Raw genomic sequence first — 16927 nt, forward strand, 5'->3', positions numbered from 1 at the left:
TGTTGAAGCTGAAACGGAGCCCGTGAGGTCTAGAGCCGCCTTTCAGTCTTTGGAAGATGCGGAAGTGATCGCGTTTTCGCCGGTGCCACGGCTAACCTCTACAGTTGTCTGCACCCTCACTAGGGTGGGGTCCGACCTGCCTCGTTCCCAGGTCCTTTGGCTCCTGTCTCGGAAAGGCGGCCTCCTGTTACACGATGCCCTCGTTCGGACTCCGGCACAGGAGGGCCTGGGCTTCACTGTTGAGCCAGCTCCTGCGACCGTCCGGTCTTGTGTGCATCAGGGAGGTACATTTTCATAGTCAGGTGAGCCAGATTGAGTGGTCAGTTGCGGCAGGATATCCAAGTCTGAAAGCATGGACTCGCAGCGGGCAGTCCAGTAGTACAGTCGGGTTTTTTTGAGTAGTTTACCGGTACTGAACTAAGCATTTTAGATGCTTTGTCAGTTAATCCTCATAGCAATCTTGAGAAGTTGGGATTATTTCCATTTTACAGTTGAGGAAACAGTCTGCAAGGTTAAATGACTTATCTACGGATACATAGTGAGGGAGCATTTTTAACATAGGCCCAGCAATCCCTGAGGTGAACCTCTTGGGGTCAAATACATTCTTAAGCAAAGTATATAAATAGTCCCATTAAGTGAGATGACTGAAGACCAAAGGTATACTGAGTTCACATTAGAGTTTACCTCAAAATAAGCTCCCCCCTCCCAGCCGCCGAAAAAGAAACGCCAAAACAAACCACTTTGCGGTTTTTAGAAATTTGGGGATTTTGGAATTGCAGAGGAAGGACCGTGGACTTGAATTGCCATCCTTTGGAGGAGACAATCCGCCAAAAGAAGGAACTACCACACTCTCTATATTTCTGGAAGGACATACAGCCTGCTCCTAATAAACAAAATTACCAATTCAGTTTTACTTTGGTAAAGACCCTAGCAGATCCTTTGTGCTATCCTGAACAGCAGTGTTACTAATTTTCAGTTAGAGCATCCTACCAGTCTGATTTTTTTAGTTCAGTTTGGATAGCCATTTCCTATTCTCTCCTCAACCAGGCATGTTCTGCGTTCCCTTCTGTCTTTAGGTTACTTTTTCCATGTCTCTAAGCCTAATGACCATTGCTTCTGTATTAAAAATTCATGTTCATGTGTTTGCTCTTTGAGTTGGAACTAAGAATTAGAGATCATACTAATCCCTACTCCTAGATGGTTGGTGGCATTACTGGTAGGTTGTTCTGTGCCTTCATTGTTGTTGGGTGCTTAAGCTTTTCCAGACGTTTAAAAAGCCCAAATACAGGGTATTCATTTAAAAACTCCAAATATTGGGGCACCTGGGTGGCTCAGTGGGTTAAGCCTCTGCCTTCGGTTCAGGTCATGACCTCAAGGTCGTGGGATCAAGCCCCACATCAGGCTCTCTGCTTGGCAGGGAGCCTGCTTTCCTCTCTCTCTGCCTGCGTCTCTGCCTACTTGTGATCTCTGTCTGTCAAATAAATAAATTTAAAAAATCTTTTAAAAAACCCTCCAAATATGATAAAGATGTTATCTTATTTGTATTAAGTATATAGTGCAAATATGATGCATGTTTTGGAGGGAGGCGGAGACTGAAATGGATAAAACAGTGTTCAGGTTGTCTGTTGCTCAAGACCAGAGGTCTTTTCATGTCTGGTGATAGGGCAAGAGATGTCCCAAGTCTGGCTAGTCTTGTGGCTCACATCTCACATTCTATTTTCTGCCAGGTTTCAGAGGCAGTGATAACGTCCCAACTGAAACCACATCGAGAAAAATCAAATTTTATTATTAAGACACCAAAGGTAATGCCCTTTGCCCCACTCTGTCCTATTAGAGTGCCTTGGAGGACTGCCCTCTGCTCTGCTTGTCTCTTCCTAATCCATCTTAATGTCTTTTAAGATTAGGTTTTAAAAAGTCACTATTCTAGAGATACTGATGAGGCTCAGTCAGCTGAACTCAAAAGAGATTTCAACTACTGATTTTCAATTACAGGTGTTGTTTAACCCTTTGTCTTAAATTATCTTGTTTTTTGTCTGTGTTTTCACCATGACTACTTTTGGTATCTAGGGCACCAGAGATCTTAGTCCCCAGCAGATGGTTATAAGGGAGAAAATTCTTGATATGGTGGTTGGCTGCTTTAAACGTCACGGAGCAAAGAGATTAGATACTCCAGCATTTGAACTTAAGGTAAGAAGAGAAAAGAGAGTGCTGGAACTCCATTTCTTTTCTTGCCTTCAGTTTCCCAAAGAGCTTTTAGCCTGTTTTCTGGAGTCCTCCTTTGAACTCTGGTGGTTTTTGTTTGATCCCTGCAGGAAATGCTCACTGAGAAGTATGGAGAGGACTCTGGGCTAATCTATGATCTGAAGGATCAAGGTGGAGAGCTGTTGTCCCTGCGCTATGACCTTACTGTATCTTTCTGAGTGTTAGGAGACTGACATCTCTTTCCAAATCCAGAGGGTTTTCTTTGACAAAAGGGACAGCAGTGCCTCTAGGATCTATAGGTCTGTTTGCATTAGCCTTTACTTCCAGTTTTTCCCAGAAGGCAATTCTGCCAGCAGAGCCTGGCCTGAAACATTCATTTAACTTTCATTGTGTATCAGACTCCCTTGAGGAAGATTGCAGAAATACAGATTTCTGGACCTTATCCCCAGATATTAATTCTGTACCTGGATTGGGGTTCAGCAATCTAATAATCTGCATTTTATTTATTTATTTATTTTAAAAAAGATTTTATTTATTTATTTGACAGACAGAGATCACAAGTAGGCAGAGAGGCAGGCAGAGAGAGAGGAGGAAGCAGGCTCCCTGCGGGTGCGGGGCTTGATCCCAGGACCCTGGGATCTTGACCTGAGCCGAAGGCAGAGGCTTTAACCCACTGAGCCACCCAGGCGCCCCTAACAATCTGCATTTTAAACAGGCACTGGGGTCATGAAGAGGTGGGTGGTTCTCAACCTATACTTTAAGAAACGTTGGCATTAAAAAAAAAGAAAGAGAAGAAGAGAAAAAAAAAATTGACATAGAAGTTGCAGGCAAATCCAGGTTCTGAAACTTTACTATTTTGAAATGGTTGAGAATTGATCTGAATGGGAAGGAATAGCCCATGCTTGGAGTTCTTGGGTCATTTTTATCTCATAGAGTGAGCAGCAGGCCAATTTCCTCTGCTTTTTTACTGAACTTGCACTTTTGCTTGATGGGGTTCCTTCATTCATTTATATATATTGAATGTCAAGCACTTCTAGACCTTGGGGATAGTGGGAAACAAGACAGAACGTCCTTGTTTTCATCCTAGTGGATGAGATCCAGTTGGTAATGGCCCAGTTCTCCCAAATGTCTGTACACTGGGCCCAAGCTTTGGAGGCAGTATGCTTTCTCCTTAACCTCTTTATGTGAGGTTCCTTTTGCTCGTTATCTTGCTATGAATAAAGTGAAGAGGATGAAACGCTACCATGTTGGAAAGGTGTGGCGGCGAGAGAGCCCAACCATAGTCCAAGGTCGCTACAGGGAGTTCTGCCAGTGTGTAAGTGACCAGCATTGATACAGGTTTGGGGATCTGCAACCTGGGAATTGGCTGCTCAGTGAAGATTTCGTTTTTCCCCTTTTTTTTTGCTGCAGGATTTTGACATTGCTGGTCAGTTTGACCCTATGATCCCCGATGCAGAGTGCTTAAAGATTATGTGTGAAATCCTAAGTGGGTTGCAGTTGGGGGACTTTCTCATTAAGGTGAGACTAGGGCTGAGGACTGAAGGGAGAAGTCTGGATTTGATCTGGGTGCCCTCCTAAAACATAGGTGACTCCAGCCCTTAAGCCTGTAGACCTGGGACTTTCTCAGTACAGCTGTTATATTTCGTCTATATAGTGATGCTGTGGAAATTATTTTCTGTCCTTTTTATGAGACAGGCTAACAGGGACTGCTCTTGTTTTGAGGGAAAGCACATGGACAAGGGACTGGGGTTATTTCCACTGAGTTCACAGGTCAATGATCGGCGGATTTTGGATGGGATGTTGGCTGTCTGTGGTGTTCCTGAAAGCAAGTTCCATGCCATCTGCTCCTCAATAGACAAACTAGACAAGGTAACTAAAAAGACATGCTTCAGTAGACCATATCAGAATCTCTGCCCTGCCCTGAAATCTGTACCCCTAGAAAAAAATAAGGAGACAATAGCTGGAAATGAGCTTTCTCTGGGGAAGGTAAGGAGATATTCTGAAGCAAGACCTGAACTTTGTTGTGCAAAAGCTTTGTTGACTGACTGCATTTTCTAAGTTGTCTCCGACTTTGTTGAGTATAGTGTTAGCTAGTCGTGACATTTCCAGTTAGATGAAGAAGGATCTTGGAAGTGGGCTAATGTTTGGGTATTTGTGCAGATATCGTGGAATGATGTAAGACACGAGATGGTGGCAAAGAAAGGCCTGGCTCCTGAAGTGGCTGATAGAATTGGTGACTATGTTCAATGTCATGGTAAGAACCAGCATTTTCAGAGTTATTGATCAAACTGAGGGGGAGGTATGTACAACTTCTATCTCTGAAACAGCTCCTTTCTTTCTTTCTTTCTTTCTTTCTTTTTTTTTTTTTAAGATTTTATTTATTTATTTGGTGGAGAGAGAAATCACAAGTAGGCAGAGAGGTAGGCAGAGAGGTCGGCAGAGAGTGGGGGGAAGTAGACTGTTTGCTGAGCACAGAGCCCAATGTGGGGCTCGATCCCAGGACCCTGAGTTCATGACCTGACCCGAAGGCAGAGGCTTAACCCACTGAGCCACCTAGGTGCCCCTGAAATAGCTCCTTTCCAAAGATAAGCTAAGTGCCAGAGTCTGGCTTGAATTTAATTTCTCTTTTACTTAGTGTAATAAACACTTTATGTCTTCAGATGGCAAAGGCAGAGGAGGAGAGTCTGGTCATAAGAGATCAGGACTTTTTTTTTTTAATGACTCTATTTTAAAAATTTTGTTTATTTATTTGACAGAGAGAGAGAGAGATCACAAGTAGGCAGAGAGGCAGGCATAGAGAGAGGGGGAAGCACGCTCCTCGCTGAGCAGAGAGCCCGATGCGGGGCTCGATCCCAGGACCCTGAGATCATGACCTGAGCCAAAGGCAGAGGCTTAACCCACTGAGCCACCCATGAGCCCAGGATTTTTTTTTTTTTTTTTTTAAATAAGAAAGTGAGGATTAGCTGGAGCATATTAAGAATAAATTTGGGTAAAACACTTCTGGGTGAAAGCACAGATCTTATTTCTCCCCATATATCTCCCCAGGTGGGGTATCCTTAATAGAGGAAATGTTGCAGGATTCTAGACTATCCCAGAACAAGCAGGCCCTAGAGGGCTTGGGGGACTTGAAGCTGCTATTTGAATACCTGACTTTATTTGGAATTGCTGAGAAGGTAAGCTGAATTGGGAGGGGACTTCCTGGTGAACTTTGGGGTTCTTAGTGTTCTGAGTCTTTTTTGGACTTATTATAGTCTTGTTCCCACAGATCTCTTTTGACCTAAGCCTAGCTCGGGGACTGGACTACTATACTGGAGTGATCTACGAAGCAGTGCTACTACAGACCCCAGCTCAGTCTGAGGAGTCCCTCAATGTGGGCAGTGTGGCTGCTGGTGGACGCTATGATGGGTTGGTGGGCATGTTTAACCCCAAGGGCCACAAAGTGCCGTGTGTGGGGCTCAGTATTGGGGTGGAGCGAATCTTCACCATTTTGGAACAGAGGATAAAGGTAGGTACTAGGTAGGGGTGGGGTGGAGCTGGAGACTAAAAACTCATGTTTGTGGATATACAGTTGGACTGTTTTCTGATGATTCTTTATGTCTTTTTTTTTTTAATTACTTATGCACAGGAAGTTGTTTATTAGTTTTACTTTCTTCTCTCTCTTTAATCAGACTTCTGGTCAGAAGATACGGACCACAGAGACCCAAGTGTTTGTGGCTACACCACAGAAGAACTTTCTTCATGAACGGTTGAAGCTAATTTCAGAGCTTTGGGATGCTGGGATCAAGGTATAGTAGAATTGATATCCAAGTCATCTAGGTATGTGTGGCCATTCAGGTGGCCATTTCTACCTAAAGCCTAAGGCGGAACTCAAAACCTTCTTTTCACTAAAGTATCTTCTGGTAGGAGAGCTAGCTCCTTACTTCTTTGTAAATGCTTGAGGAGTGTGGTCACTTTTAAGCCTCTTATTCTGTGTTCACCCTTTCCAGGCAGAGCTGCTGTATAAGAACAACCCGAAACTACTAACTCAACTGCACTACTGTGAGCACATGGGCATTCCATTGGTGGTCATTATTGGTGAGCAAGAACTTAAAGAAGGCGTAATCAAACTTCGTTCAGTGGCCAGCAGGGAGGAGGTGAGTGGGGGAGTAGAAGGAACCTTAGATTCTTTAAGAAATATGTATCTTATGGCTGAGGAAGTACTTTCAGGGTTAATAGTGATAGAGAAGAATGAAGAGCCACACAGGCAATCTTTTAGCCAGTTAGGGTTAGGTAGGTGGGCAGAAGGACAGATGAAATTTTTTTTTTTTTTAGATTTTATTTATATTTTGACGGAGAGAGAAATCACAAGTAGGCAGAGGCAGGCGGAGAGAGAGAGGGGGAAGCAGCTCCCCACTGAGCAGAGAGCCTGGTGCAGGGCTTGATCCCAGGACCCTGAGATCATGACCTGAGCCGAAGGCAGAAGCTTTAACCCACTGAGCCATCCAGGCACCCCGGAATCTCTTTAGTCTTAAGTGCATACGTTCTCTAGTTCAGCTTGAAGCCCACGCTTCTTCCTACTGGTTAAATAAGTAGTGGGAACAGATGCAGGATAAAATGAATTTGGAAATGCAGTGACTAAGAAGCTAGTATTACACTCTGTAGTTTGTCACATGAAGGTTCTCTTACTTTACAGGTGGCCATTAAACGGGAAAGTCTTGTGACTGAAATTCAGAAGAGACTATCTGAGTCTTAATCCTTGCCTGCTTGCCATCTGCTGCTCTTTCTAGAAGGTGTTTCTTCTAGGACTGAGTTCCTGATGGACTTCACAACTGCTGGCCAGGATGAGTGACAAGTTCCTCTGCCTCCTCCATCCTTTCTGGGTACAGAACTGTAGGAGGCCCTGAGGATTCCTGGGCTAGTGTGAGCAGCTATTCTGCATGGTTGCAGATGGCTGGTATGTGAAAGAGGCATGCTTTAACTGCAGAGACAGATGGCAGATTTGAAGTGCTATTGAATGCTACCAAGAGGTGCCGAGATGGTTGCTTTGAGCAAGGCTCTAGGAAAGTTGCCTCAGGCCGAGACCATTGAGATCAGAAGTCAGGTACTTAATCTTCCACTATGGCTTCTGACCAAATTTGGGGAAATTTGTCCACAACCTTCCCTTGGCTTGTCCAGGGAGTTTTGGGAGACAGCAAAGAAGGGGCAAATGGCTGCTTTCTCCTTTGTTTGAGGACAAAAATGCTGTCCTAACGGTATAGTAGTGCTCATTTTGACATGTAATCTGTCTAGTCCACACTCTTAATAGAGTGAGGCTGTCTTTATAGTAATCTTGAATGTTGAATTCAATAGGTGACTGAGAAAATGGTCTAATCTTTTGAGATTTTGGAAATCATTTCCTGTGCCAGAATTATTGCTTGTCTATATTCTGTGTTCTCCTATGGAGGTGGCTGTTCTAGAAGTGAATGGATAATACATTAAATAAAATATTAAATGTAGTAGTTTGGATGATTTGTTATCAGGAGATTGTTTTGCATTGGCTGTAGAAAATGCTGGAGTGTACACTGGAGAATTCTGAGAGCTAGGAGCAACCTCCAGGTGTGATGCTTCTGTATTAAGTGAAGGGAGCAGTCAGTTCCCCAGTGCTCCCCACTGTCCCTTCCTCCCCAACTTGGAGACACAGTCATGTCTAAATCAACATATAGTGAACTGTCTGCCAGAGTTCTTCACCCTGCGGCTGATGACTGTAGGCTAATGACTGGCCTTTCCAAGTCCAATCATGTTGACTAAATTGTGCCCTATAGATTGAATGACTATAAAGTTCCTCCCAGAAGGAAAGATGAATTAATCGAAGGGTGATAATATTGCTTCAAAAATAAAGAGACATTGTGCAAAAAATGCTTTCTGTATGTGCGCTGGGGAGGCTGCAACTTTTAAAAACACTGGTGTCGGGGCCATATCTTTAGTGCATACGGGTAAATGGGGCAGCTGCAGGCTCCTCATAACCCATTAGACCCTAAAGAAAATTTCGAAACTCTTGGCAAACGCACACAAAATTGATTAGACTAGGTCAAAGGGCACCGATATAAACCGTGTCGTTCTTTGTAAAATGGACGAGTTGAACTGAATCAGTCCTTTGATGATGCTTGTTTAGAAAGCCAAGGCGAAAACATTTGTAGGCGCCCTTACTTCCGTGTTGCTTCACATTCTCCATGCGCATGCGCCATTTCCTCGGTGCAGAGGCGGGGCCGACAAGCTTGTTTTAGAAGCCCTCCAGTCCTTAGCTCGTTTAGAACGCGAGACTCTAACTTTATTGGAGGGCAAGCTTGCTTTACGGCTCGGGGCCGCTTTTTACGTCATTTTCCGGCTTCCCATTCACTTCGCAGTGAAGATGGCGTCGGGTAGTGGGGTAGGTGTTGTGTGTGAAGAGGCTTTGGTTGGGGGGCAGAGGGTGGCTTCTCAGCGCGGAATATCCTGACCCGACTGGCTTCTCAACACCTTTTTGCGGTCCAGTGTCCCGGGTTCAAGAACTTCCCCGTGGGGTCCTGGCGGAGGGTCTATGGACTCCCGGCGGTCTTTTGGGTTAGGGTCTTGAGGCCACCTCAGCCTCCTGGTGCGGTCCGGAAAGTCTTCGCTCTGTACAGGTCCAGGGGACGCCTTGCCAGCGTGGACGCGGTTCCCTCCGTTTCTCTAGGGGTCGGATATTATTAGCAGCGAATCTTGAGCGCTTTTCTCCTTACAGACAAAAAACTTGGACTTTCGCCGAAAGTGGGACAAAGATGAATATGAGAAACTCGCCGAAAAGAGGCTCACGGAAGAGAGAGAAAAGAAGGATGGTGGGTGCCTGCTCCATCAAGGGCCATGGGTATCGTAGAAGCGAAGCCATAGCTGGAGAACGGGTGGGAAGTTGAAATGCGATGTCCTCATACCCTGTGTATCCTCTGGCACAGTGTTGCCTCCCTGGTTCTGGATTTCTTAATGTAGAAAATGAGAGCGAGGAAATGGACTGAAGCAGTGTTGAGGTGTTTTCCAGCTCTGTTTCCTCTACTTTCTTTGTCGTCCTTTTGCTTAGCTCATTTCCTCCTTTCCTCAAGTATGGAGAGGACAGTAGAATCCTTAGTAGAGAAATGACTTTCGCAGCTGTGCATTACTGCTACTGAAGATACTATTTCACTTGAAGTCACTTAAGGGGAAGAAGAACATAATAATCAGGACCTTCCCCTCCCTATAACCTGAGAAGAGCAAGGGTACTCACCAACGACCGTGTGATTATTTCAGCTGGTGGTTAGTGGTACTGTTCCCTATGTTTTGTACAGTGTCAGGGAGTTGGTTCTTCTTTCCTAGGTAGAGATTCCACTATACAAAAAGAAATACTATTTTTTTCATCTGTATTCAAACATATGCATTCTTCTTTCACTTCACTTCTACACCACCTTGCACACACTAGTCCTTTTAGTTTTTTTTTTTTTTTAAGATTTTATTTATTTATTTGACAGAGAGAGATCACAAGTAGGCAGAGAGGCAGGCACAGAGAGAGAGGAGGAAGCAGGCTCCCTGCTGAGCAGAGAGCCAGACGTGGGACTCGATCCCAGGACCCTGCGATCATGACCTGAGCCGAAGGCAGCGGCTTAACCCACTGAGCCACCCAGGCGCCCCTAATCCTTTTAGTTTTGATATAATTTATACAGTAGTGCCAAGTATGTGACAGGTATTTCCTGAATGTTGGTCCCCTTTAAAAAATTTTCCCCAGTCTTCCAAAGATTACTTTTGTGTTGTACCTGGGATATCTATCTGAAAGTATTACTGCCTATCCTTGCTTTTATTTAATTTTTTTAATCTTTTTTTTTTCTTTTAAGATTTTATTTATTTGAGAGTGAGTGCACAAGCAGGGTGAGGGGCAGAGGGAGAATAAGACTTCCCGCTGAGCAGGGAGCCCGATGCGGGACTTGATCCTAGAACTCTGGGATCATGACCTGAAATGAACTGAAGGCAGATGCTTAACCAGCTGAGCCACCCAGGTGCCCCTCCTTGCTTTTCTTTTAAAAGTTTGCTTTTTGTGAAAATTAAGAACCCCCTTCAGTTCAGTTAATCAATAAATAAACTTTGCTTTTAGACTTGTTGGTTTTTATTTTTTAATTTTTTTTTAAGATTTTATTTATCTGACTAACAGATATCACAAGTAGGCAGAGAGGCAGGCAGAGTGGGGAGGGGGGTGGAAGCAGGCTCCCTGCCGTGCAGAGAGCCTGTTGTGGGGCTAGATCCCAGGACCCTGAGATGATGACCTGAGCCTAAGGCAGAGGCTTAACTCACTGAGCCATCCAGGTGCCCTTAGACTTGTTGGTTTTAAAGTGATAAAAAGTCTGGAGAGCTTAGGGATTGCTTTTCATTTTTCCTTTGTTGAGATTTTCACTAGCTGCTGCTAGAGGTTCTCACTGTTCCCTTGGTTCAGGCTCAAGAAAGAAATGAGAGTAGATATCTGTATTTTGGGTTGCATGCATTTTTTTTCCCTTTCTGCTTAAGGAACTGTAATATTAAAGGGACTTCTTTCTCTACTATAATAATTTTAGGAAAACCAGTGCAGCCAGTCAAACGGGAGCTTCTCCGACATAGAGACTATAAGGTGGACCTGGAATCCAAGCTTGGCAAGACAATTGTCATTACCAAGACCACGCCGCAATCTGAGATGGGAGGGTGAGTGACTTTTCATCTTTCTCAGGAGCTAAAAATAGGTTAAATAAACTGTCTGTGTTGGTTTTAGCAAGTGTTGAGGAGGTTTTCTGGCCCCAGGAAAACAACCATGTTACCTATAATTCTACCATTAGATTTTTCTTTCTTCCCCACCAAAGCCTCAATAAACATACTAATGTCTCTAAGCAGGGACCACTCTGTAGGCCTCTTCATATTAGCGCTGTAACTACTATTTCATATCTTAAAAGGAAAAAATGAAGGAAAGGACTATTAAAGACATTTCTAGGGGAGAGATTAGGTAGAGCTAGAGTGGAGCCTAGGAGCTGTTGATGGTGAATAAAGGGAGTTGAGGTTCCAGACTGGTGCAAAGTATTTTGTAGTTGTTACGGATTACTTGATTGTACACCTTCTTCCTAGAACAAGACTATAACCCATGGGAAGAAGTGTCCTGCAAGAACTTTAGTCTTTTGCCCACCACTATTTCTCTGTTTATTTAGGTTTTCTAGCAGGAGGGCAAAAATAGCAGTGAGTGACATGTCTTTGGGTTGCCTAGGAAACCCACTCATGTCATTTCTCTCTGTATTAGTTATCTATTGCTGTGTAAAATAACAAGTTCACCCAAAATTAAGCAGCATAAAATAGCAGGTAGCTCACAATTTCTGTGGGAAGTAATCTGGGAAAGACTTAACTCTGATTCTGGCTTAGGTTTTTACAAGGCTTCATTGAAGGTGTCTTCTAGGTCTGCATTCATTTGAGGCATAAGTGTGCCTGATTGATTTGATTCAAAGCTCTTTTCGTGTGACAGTGCTTTGGAGGCCTCTCCACAGTGCTGCTCACAATAAAGTAATTGCTTCCCCAGAATAAGACATAGACTAATACTGAAGCCACTTTTTTTTTTTTTTTTAAATGTAACCTAATCTTGGAAATGCTATAGCATCACTTTTGAACTTTTAATATTTTACTTATTTATTTGAGAGAGAGAGCAGGAGCAGGCAGAGGGAGAAGCGAACTCCCTGCTGAGCAGGGAGCCAGACACAGGGCTCAGTCCCAGGACCCTGAGGTCATGACCTGAGCCGAAGGTAGACACCTAACTGACTGAGCTGCTAGGCACCATGATGTATTCGTTTGGTTACTGATGAACCCTAGTACAAATTGGGAGGGGACGTCCCAGGGTACAAATACCAGGAATTTAGGGGTCGTTGTGGGGCCCGTCTTAGAGGCTGGCTACCATATGCTTCTAAGAGGTAATACTTTATGAAAATGAGAAGTGTCTTCTTCTTGTAAAAAGGAAATTTACCTAAATATATGAGTTTGTTGGTTGAAAACATTAAGCTCTTATAGCTAGATTTGACACAAATGTGGTTTCTTCTATTTGCTAGGTATTACTGTAATGTCTGTGACTGTGTGGTGAAGGACTCTATCAACTTCCTGGATCACATTAATGGAAAGAAACGTAAGGCTTGGAGGTAGTTTGTGACTGGAGCTGGGACTGGATTTTGGAGGTGGGGTAGGAGAAAGGGTGGTTTCAACTGGATCTTTCTTTAATGCCCGAGAATTTCTCCAGTGGCTTCAGTACAGGGCATGCTTTACTTCATTATCTAATGTTTTTGGAGGCCCTGAGGTGAGACACTGTTCTAGGCTCTCAATAAGCCCAGACAGAGTGCTTCTCCAAGGCCTAGCTGTCCTGACGAGTGTGCATTTGCTAAGAAAGGGCAGTTGAAAGTCACTTGGATCTTGCTGTCTGTAGCTGCTGCTTCTGAGAATAAGTAAAACCAAGGGAGTTTTTTCCCAGTCATAATTATTTTTGATGTGTATTTTATGAGACTTTTTTAAATGTCAAAGAGTTTCTCAGGGGCTGAGGTTATTGTAATGCCATTACCTTTTTCTCTGTTGTTCCCACCCAGATCAGCGAAATCTGGGCATGTCTATGCGTGTGGAACGTTCCACCTTGGATCAGGTGAAGAAACGATTTGAAGTCAACAAGAAGAAGATGGAAGAGAAACAGAAAGATTATGATTTTGAGGAAAGAATGAAAGAGCTCAGAGAAGAGGTAAGGCTCTGCTAGCCTTCCCTCTTTTGTCCACCAGCTTTGAATTTCATATTATGAATTGTGAAGAGGCGCTCTTCTTTGTTCCACTCCCACCCTCAGAGGATAGATGTATCCTGAATTTCACTATATTGGGGGGAACATTTATTACCTTTGTTTGGGACTCTTGAAATCTGAAGGATATGGCTATAAACCTATCCTTTTTTTTCCTGGACTGTCTGGGCCTACTGTTTTTTTTTTTGTTTTTTTTTTTTTTTTTAACTATAGCAGGGATTAAATATACCTAATCCCTAAGAGGCTCATGGAACCAGGCTGCCTGGGTCAGAATTCTATTTTCTTCACTTACTGGCTATGACTTTTGGGCGAGTTATTTAATCTCTCCCATCAGAGATCTTAGTTTATAATCTACAGAAAGTGTTTAGATCAATTACTGGCATATACTTTGTGCCCCAGAGTGATAGTTGCTATTATGTGGTTTTCCTTCCATAACTTTTTTAAGAACTAGAGATGAACTGGGATGTAGGATTGAGAAGTGCTCTTCACAGGCTAAAACTGCTCTTTTTTGTTCCTTAAAATCTTTACTGTGGCTTTTCCTCTGCTCTTGAAATTTTACTTGCCTTTAACTATTTTCTCCTAAAGATAGAAAGGAGTCTTGACACTCACTTGTCTCTTGCAACGTTTGGCTCAGGAGTCTGAACTGATTCTGAGTGATTTCCCCCCTAGGAGGAAAAGGCCAAAGCCTACAAGAAAGAGAAACAGAAGGAGAAGAAAAGGAGGGCTGAGGAGGACTTGACATTTGAGGAGGATGATGAGATGGCAGCTGTGATGGGCTTCTCTGGCTTTGGTTCCACCAAGAAGAGTTACTGAGGCTTTCCGTGCTTGGCTCTTTGCTAACTTTGTGTGTGTGTGGGGGGTGTCATTTTTGGGGGGGATACTTGGGAAAGTCCTTAAGAGCCACAATGGGGAGGTCTAGAGGGTGGATGTCTGTGGTTTCCCTCTACTTTGGGAGAGAGCACAGGATGCAAAGGTAATGCTGTGGCGTATTCCCTCAGTATGTCACTGGAGTCACAGGACCTCTGCCTGAGTTCCCAATAAAGAAAAACCTCTTCTGAGGCTGCTTTCCCAAAAGTCCCCCTGTATCTTTCCCTCTTCATCTGTCCAATTTCTTCTCTGAGCATCCTACATTTTTCCTGTGTTTTCTCTCTGTTTTAATTTTGACTCTTGCTTAGCCTGCAGCAGAAGGATTTTCTGGGTCCCAGTGTCCAGTTGATAGCACATTTTTGAATAGCCCTCTTTCCCCCCCAACCCCCTGTGGTTCTTCACCACCTGTGCATGCATGTGTATTTCTGCCTGGGTCAGTGGTATGTGCGGGCGTGTGTGCATGAATTTGTCACATAGAGGGAGCCAGAGCTAGAACCTCAGAACATTGCTGCCTTGGGGTCTTATGTTCATGGCTCCCTCAGTGCATGTAACGGGAAATTAAATGGGACGAATGTTTGGTGTGGTTTTTGTCTGGTGAGTTTTTTAACCTTTCTTTTTCATATGTAGACTGTTCAGCTTTTCCTGTTTGTTTCATTTTGTTGAGGATTACTCTTTTTTTTTCTTTCTTGTGAGCAGGCTCTTGGAAGAACCTGTTTGATGCAAAAAAGAAAAAGGAAAAAAAAACCTTAATATGGGAACCCTTGGGTCTCAGAGACTGTTCAACATGTATAATAAATGGCATTGACTGGGCCTGTTAATTTGGTGGGAACATTCCATATTCTTCCCTGTGTATTGTTTTTTTTCTTCTTACACTGAATCTTTACATATAGACCTCCTTCTTTCTTCTCCCTTCATTTGAGCCCTGTCACTTTTTTTTTTTTTTTCCTAGGTTCCTTCAGCACGAGTTGTATTTTCCTCTGATGGGATGTGTGTCCGGAGGAGTCTGAACAGAACTTTCCCTATAATTTTAGCCTCCTTTGGTCTGTTTTTGGAAGAGTTTAGGGTTGAACTTAGTGTTTTCTTTACTATATGCAGTTATGCTAAGCACAGGATTACTTGGTTTTGGAACTTTTGACATTTGGGCCTGGTTAATTCTTTGTTGTGGAGGCTCTCTTGTGCATTTCAGGATGTTTTTAGCATTTCTCTAGCCTCTGCCTACTAGATGCTGGTAGCACCTCCTCCCCGAGTTTGACAGATAGGATGTGTCCCCTCAGTCCCATTGAGAAGCATTGATAAGCTGCCTTCCCTACTTTGGTCTCACTTGAGAATTGGATGACACATACTGCTTAACTGAAGAGAAAGCTTTGATATTCCCTGGATTGGGTACTGTGCCAGATCCCAGGGTTACAGAGGGAAAAAAAAATCAGTCTCTTGAACAAACCAGCAATACTTACACAAACTCCAACTAGGTGAATTCTGTAATAACCTTTGGTGGTTCTGTACTCTGAAAAGTGGGCTCTGTGTGGGTTAGCAAGGCTGCCACCATATGGCTTATCTACATTCCCTGCCTCATTTAGCCCCTTGAAGCGTCTGAACCACCTGTGGGTCCCTTAAAGTACTATACTCTATCCTTTGGACTTTTGTACATAACTCCCTTGGTGCCAGGCATAACTTTTGCCTAATCACTGTGAATGTGTCTGTCTACTGGCTCAGAGTTTCACATAGAGTATTTTTTAGCCAATTGCAGACAGATTAATGGGTTCTTCCCTTGATAGGATTATGTGCTCTACAGGTCCTTCAAGTAATGCTCTACTCTAGTAGACTGGGCCCTTTTGCTTCCCCTTTCAAGGCAGGCTGGAGAAAGCATCAGCTGAGTTCCTTCTGTTTCTTAGTACTCTTCAGGAAACCACCTAATTCAGCTTGTCTTCAAATGATTTCCTGCTCCCTTTGGTATGGTGGAATCTTAACTTTGGTCACCTGTTCTAAAAAGCATTCTAAATTTTAGGTTCTCTAAATTCTCTTGGGACTGGCAAGTGGTTGGCTCTCTAAGGGGTTGGTCCATGTCATGGGTATGTGAAAGGACTCAAGGTGGTGACTTGGAAAGGGGGAAGAAGATGGGATGGAAATTTAGGAGCCCAGAGCAATCCCAGGTAACTCAGAAACCTCTATAAGAGAAATTTCTTTGATATTTGTGGTCTCTAAAATCCATGAAAATTTTGCATTCTGGTTGAGGACTATGCCTGTGACTGGCCTCCATGTGTTCATTTATTCAGTGGTTGCTTAGATGTTGAACATGTTCTAGGCCCTGGTATTTTCTGGGGTAAGGCATCAGGGTTTCAGCTGTCATGGAATTTACATTCTGGTGGAATTGCCTTTAAAGTACCTAGGGAACAAAAGATCGGATGGCTTCAGATGATTCTGTGGCTTCCGCACCTACAGTGACTCTTGTATCTCTCTCATAACCCCCTCCAAAAATTTAAATGTGAAGATTCTTTAATCCAGCAATTCTACACTTAAGTGTCTATCCTAAAAACATATCTGTGTATGTGTACATATACTTGCAAGGATGTTTACTGCAGCTTTGTTTATATAACAGTGAAACATTTAAAATAAAACTGGTACATTTATTCTTGAATATAATGCAACCATTACTATATATGTGAATTAGATTTGTGTGCTAACAAGAAAGATCACCAAGACATACTATTAAGTACTATTAAGTACAAAAAAGCACAAAATCAATACCTTGATTTCCACACCTCCTGCCCTAACTGCCTTCATAAAACTATATTGTACATACAATTAAATATGTAGATTGAGAAAAAGACACAACTTACCTGGAAGGAATTACGGGAAGAAAAAGGATAGCTGTTAAATGTACATAAAAGGAATAGAATATTCATGTGGGGTTATTTATTTTTGGTGGTTTTAAAAAAATAGTTTGGGTGCTGAAACCCAGGAATGAGCATATGTGGGGGTTAAAATAATGTTTAAAATAGTTAGAAGCAATACCATGTAACACCTATTATACCTGGGTGAGTAGCTGTGGGGTTTTTCTGGTTTGGCCTCAAAATTGCGAGGTTAAGGCCTGGA

At 43.2% G+C, this 16927-nt stretch overlaps 2 protein-coding genes across 2 annotated transcripts; both read left to right on the forward strand.

Moving 5' to 3' along the window:
• Nucleotides 1-7: 7 nt before the first annotated feature.
• LOC132028597 (histidine--tRNA ligase, mitochondrial) lies at nt 8-8056 on the forward strand. The gene is made up of 13 exons (XM_059417759.1): nt 8-302; nt 1728-1802; nt 2068-2187; nt 2313-2408; nt 3392-3517; nt 3613-3720; nt 3973-4071; nt 4363-4456; nt 5248-5375; nt 5468-5707; nt 5871-5987; nt 6189-6335; nt 6875-8056. The coding sequence occupies exons 1-13, from the start codon at nt 195-197 to the stop codon at nt 6932-6934; spliced, it is 1518 nt and encodes a 505-aa protein (XP_059273742.1). The 5' UTR covers nt 8-194; the 3' UTR covers nt 6935-8056.
• Nucleotides 8057-8485: 429 nt separating this feature from the next.
• On the forward strand, nt 8486-14652 carry ZMAT2 (zinc finger matrin-type 2). Its single transcript, XM_059417765.1, has 6 exons — nt 8486-8587; nt 8921-9014; nt 10746-10869; nt 12246-12319; nt 12771-12916; nt 13637-14652. The coding sequence occupies exons 1-6, from the start codon at nt 8570-8572 to the stop codon at nt 13778-13780; spliced, it is 600 nt and encodes a 199-aa protein (XP_059273748.1). The 5' UTR covers nt 8486-8569; the 3' UTR covers nt 13781-14652.
• The last annotated feature ends 2275 nt before the right edge of the window (nt 14653-16927 follow it).

The sequence above is a fragment of the Mustela nigripes genome, chromosome 12 (genome assembly GCF_022355385.1).
Source record: "Mustela nigripes isolate SB6536 chromosome 12, MUSNIG.SB6536, whole genome shotgun sequence".
Classification (NCBI taxonomy): Eukaryota; Metazoa; Chordata; class Mammalia; order Carnivora; family Mustelidae; genus Mustela; species Mustela nigripes.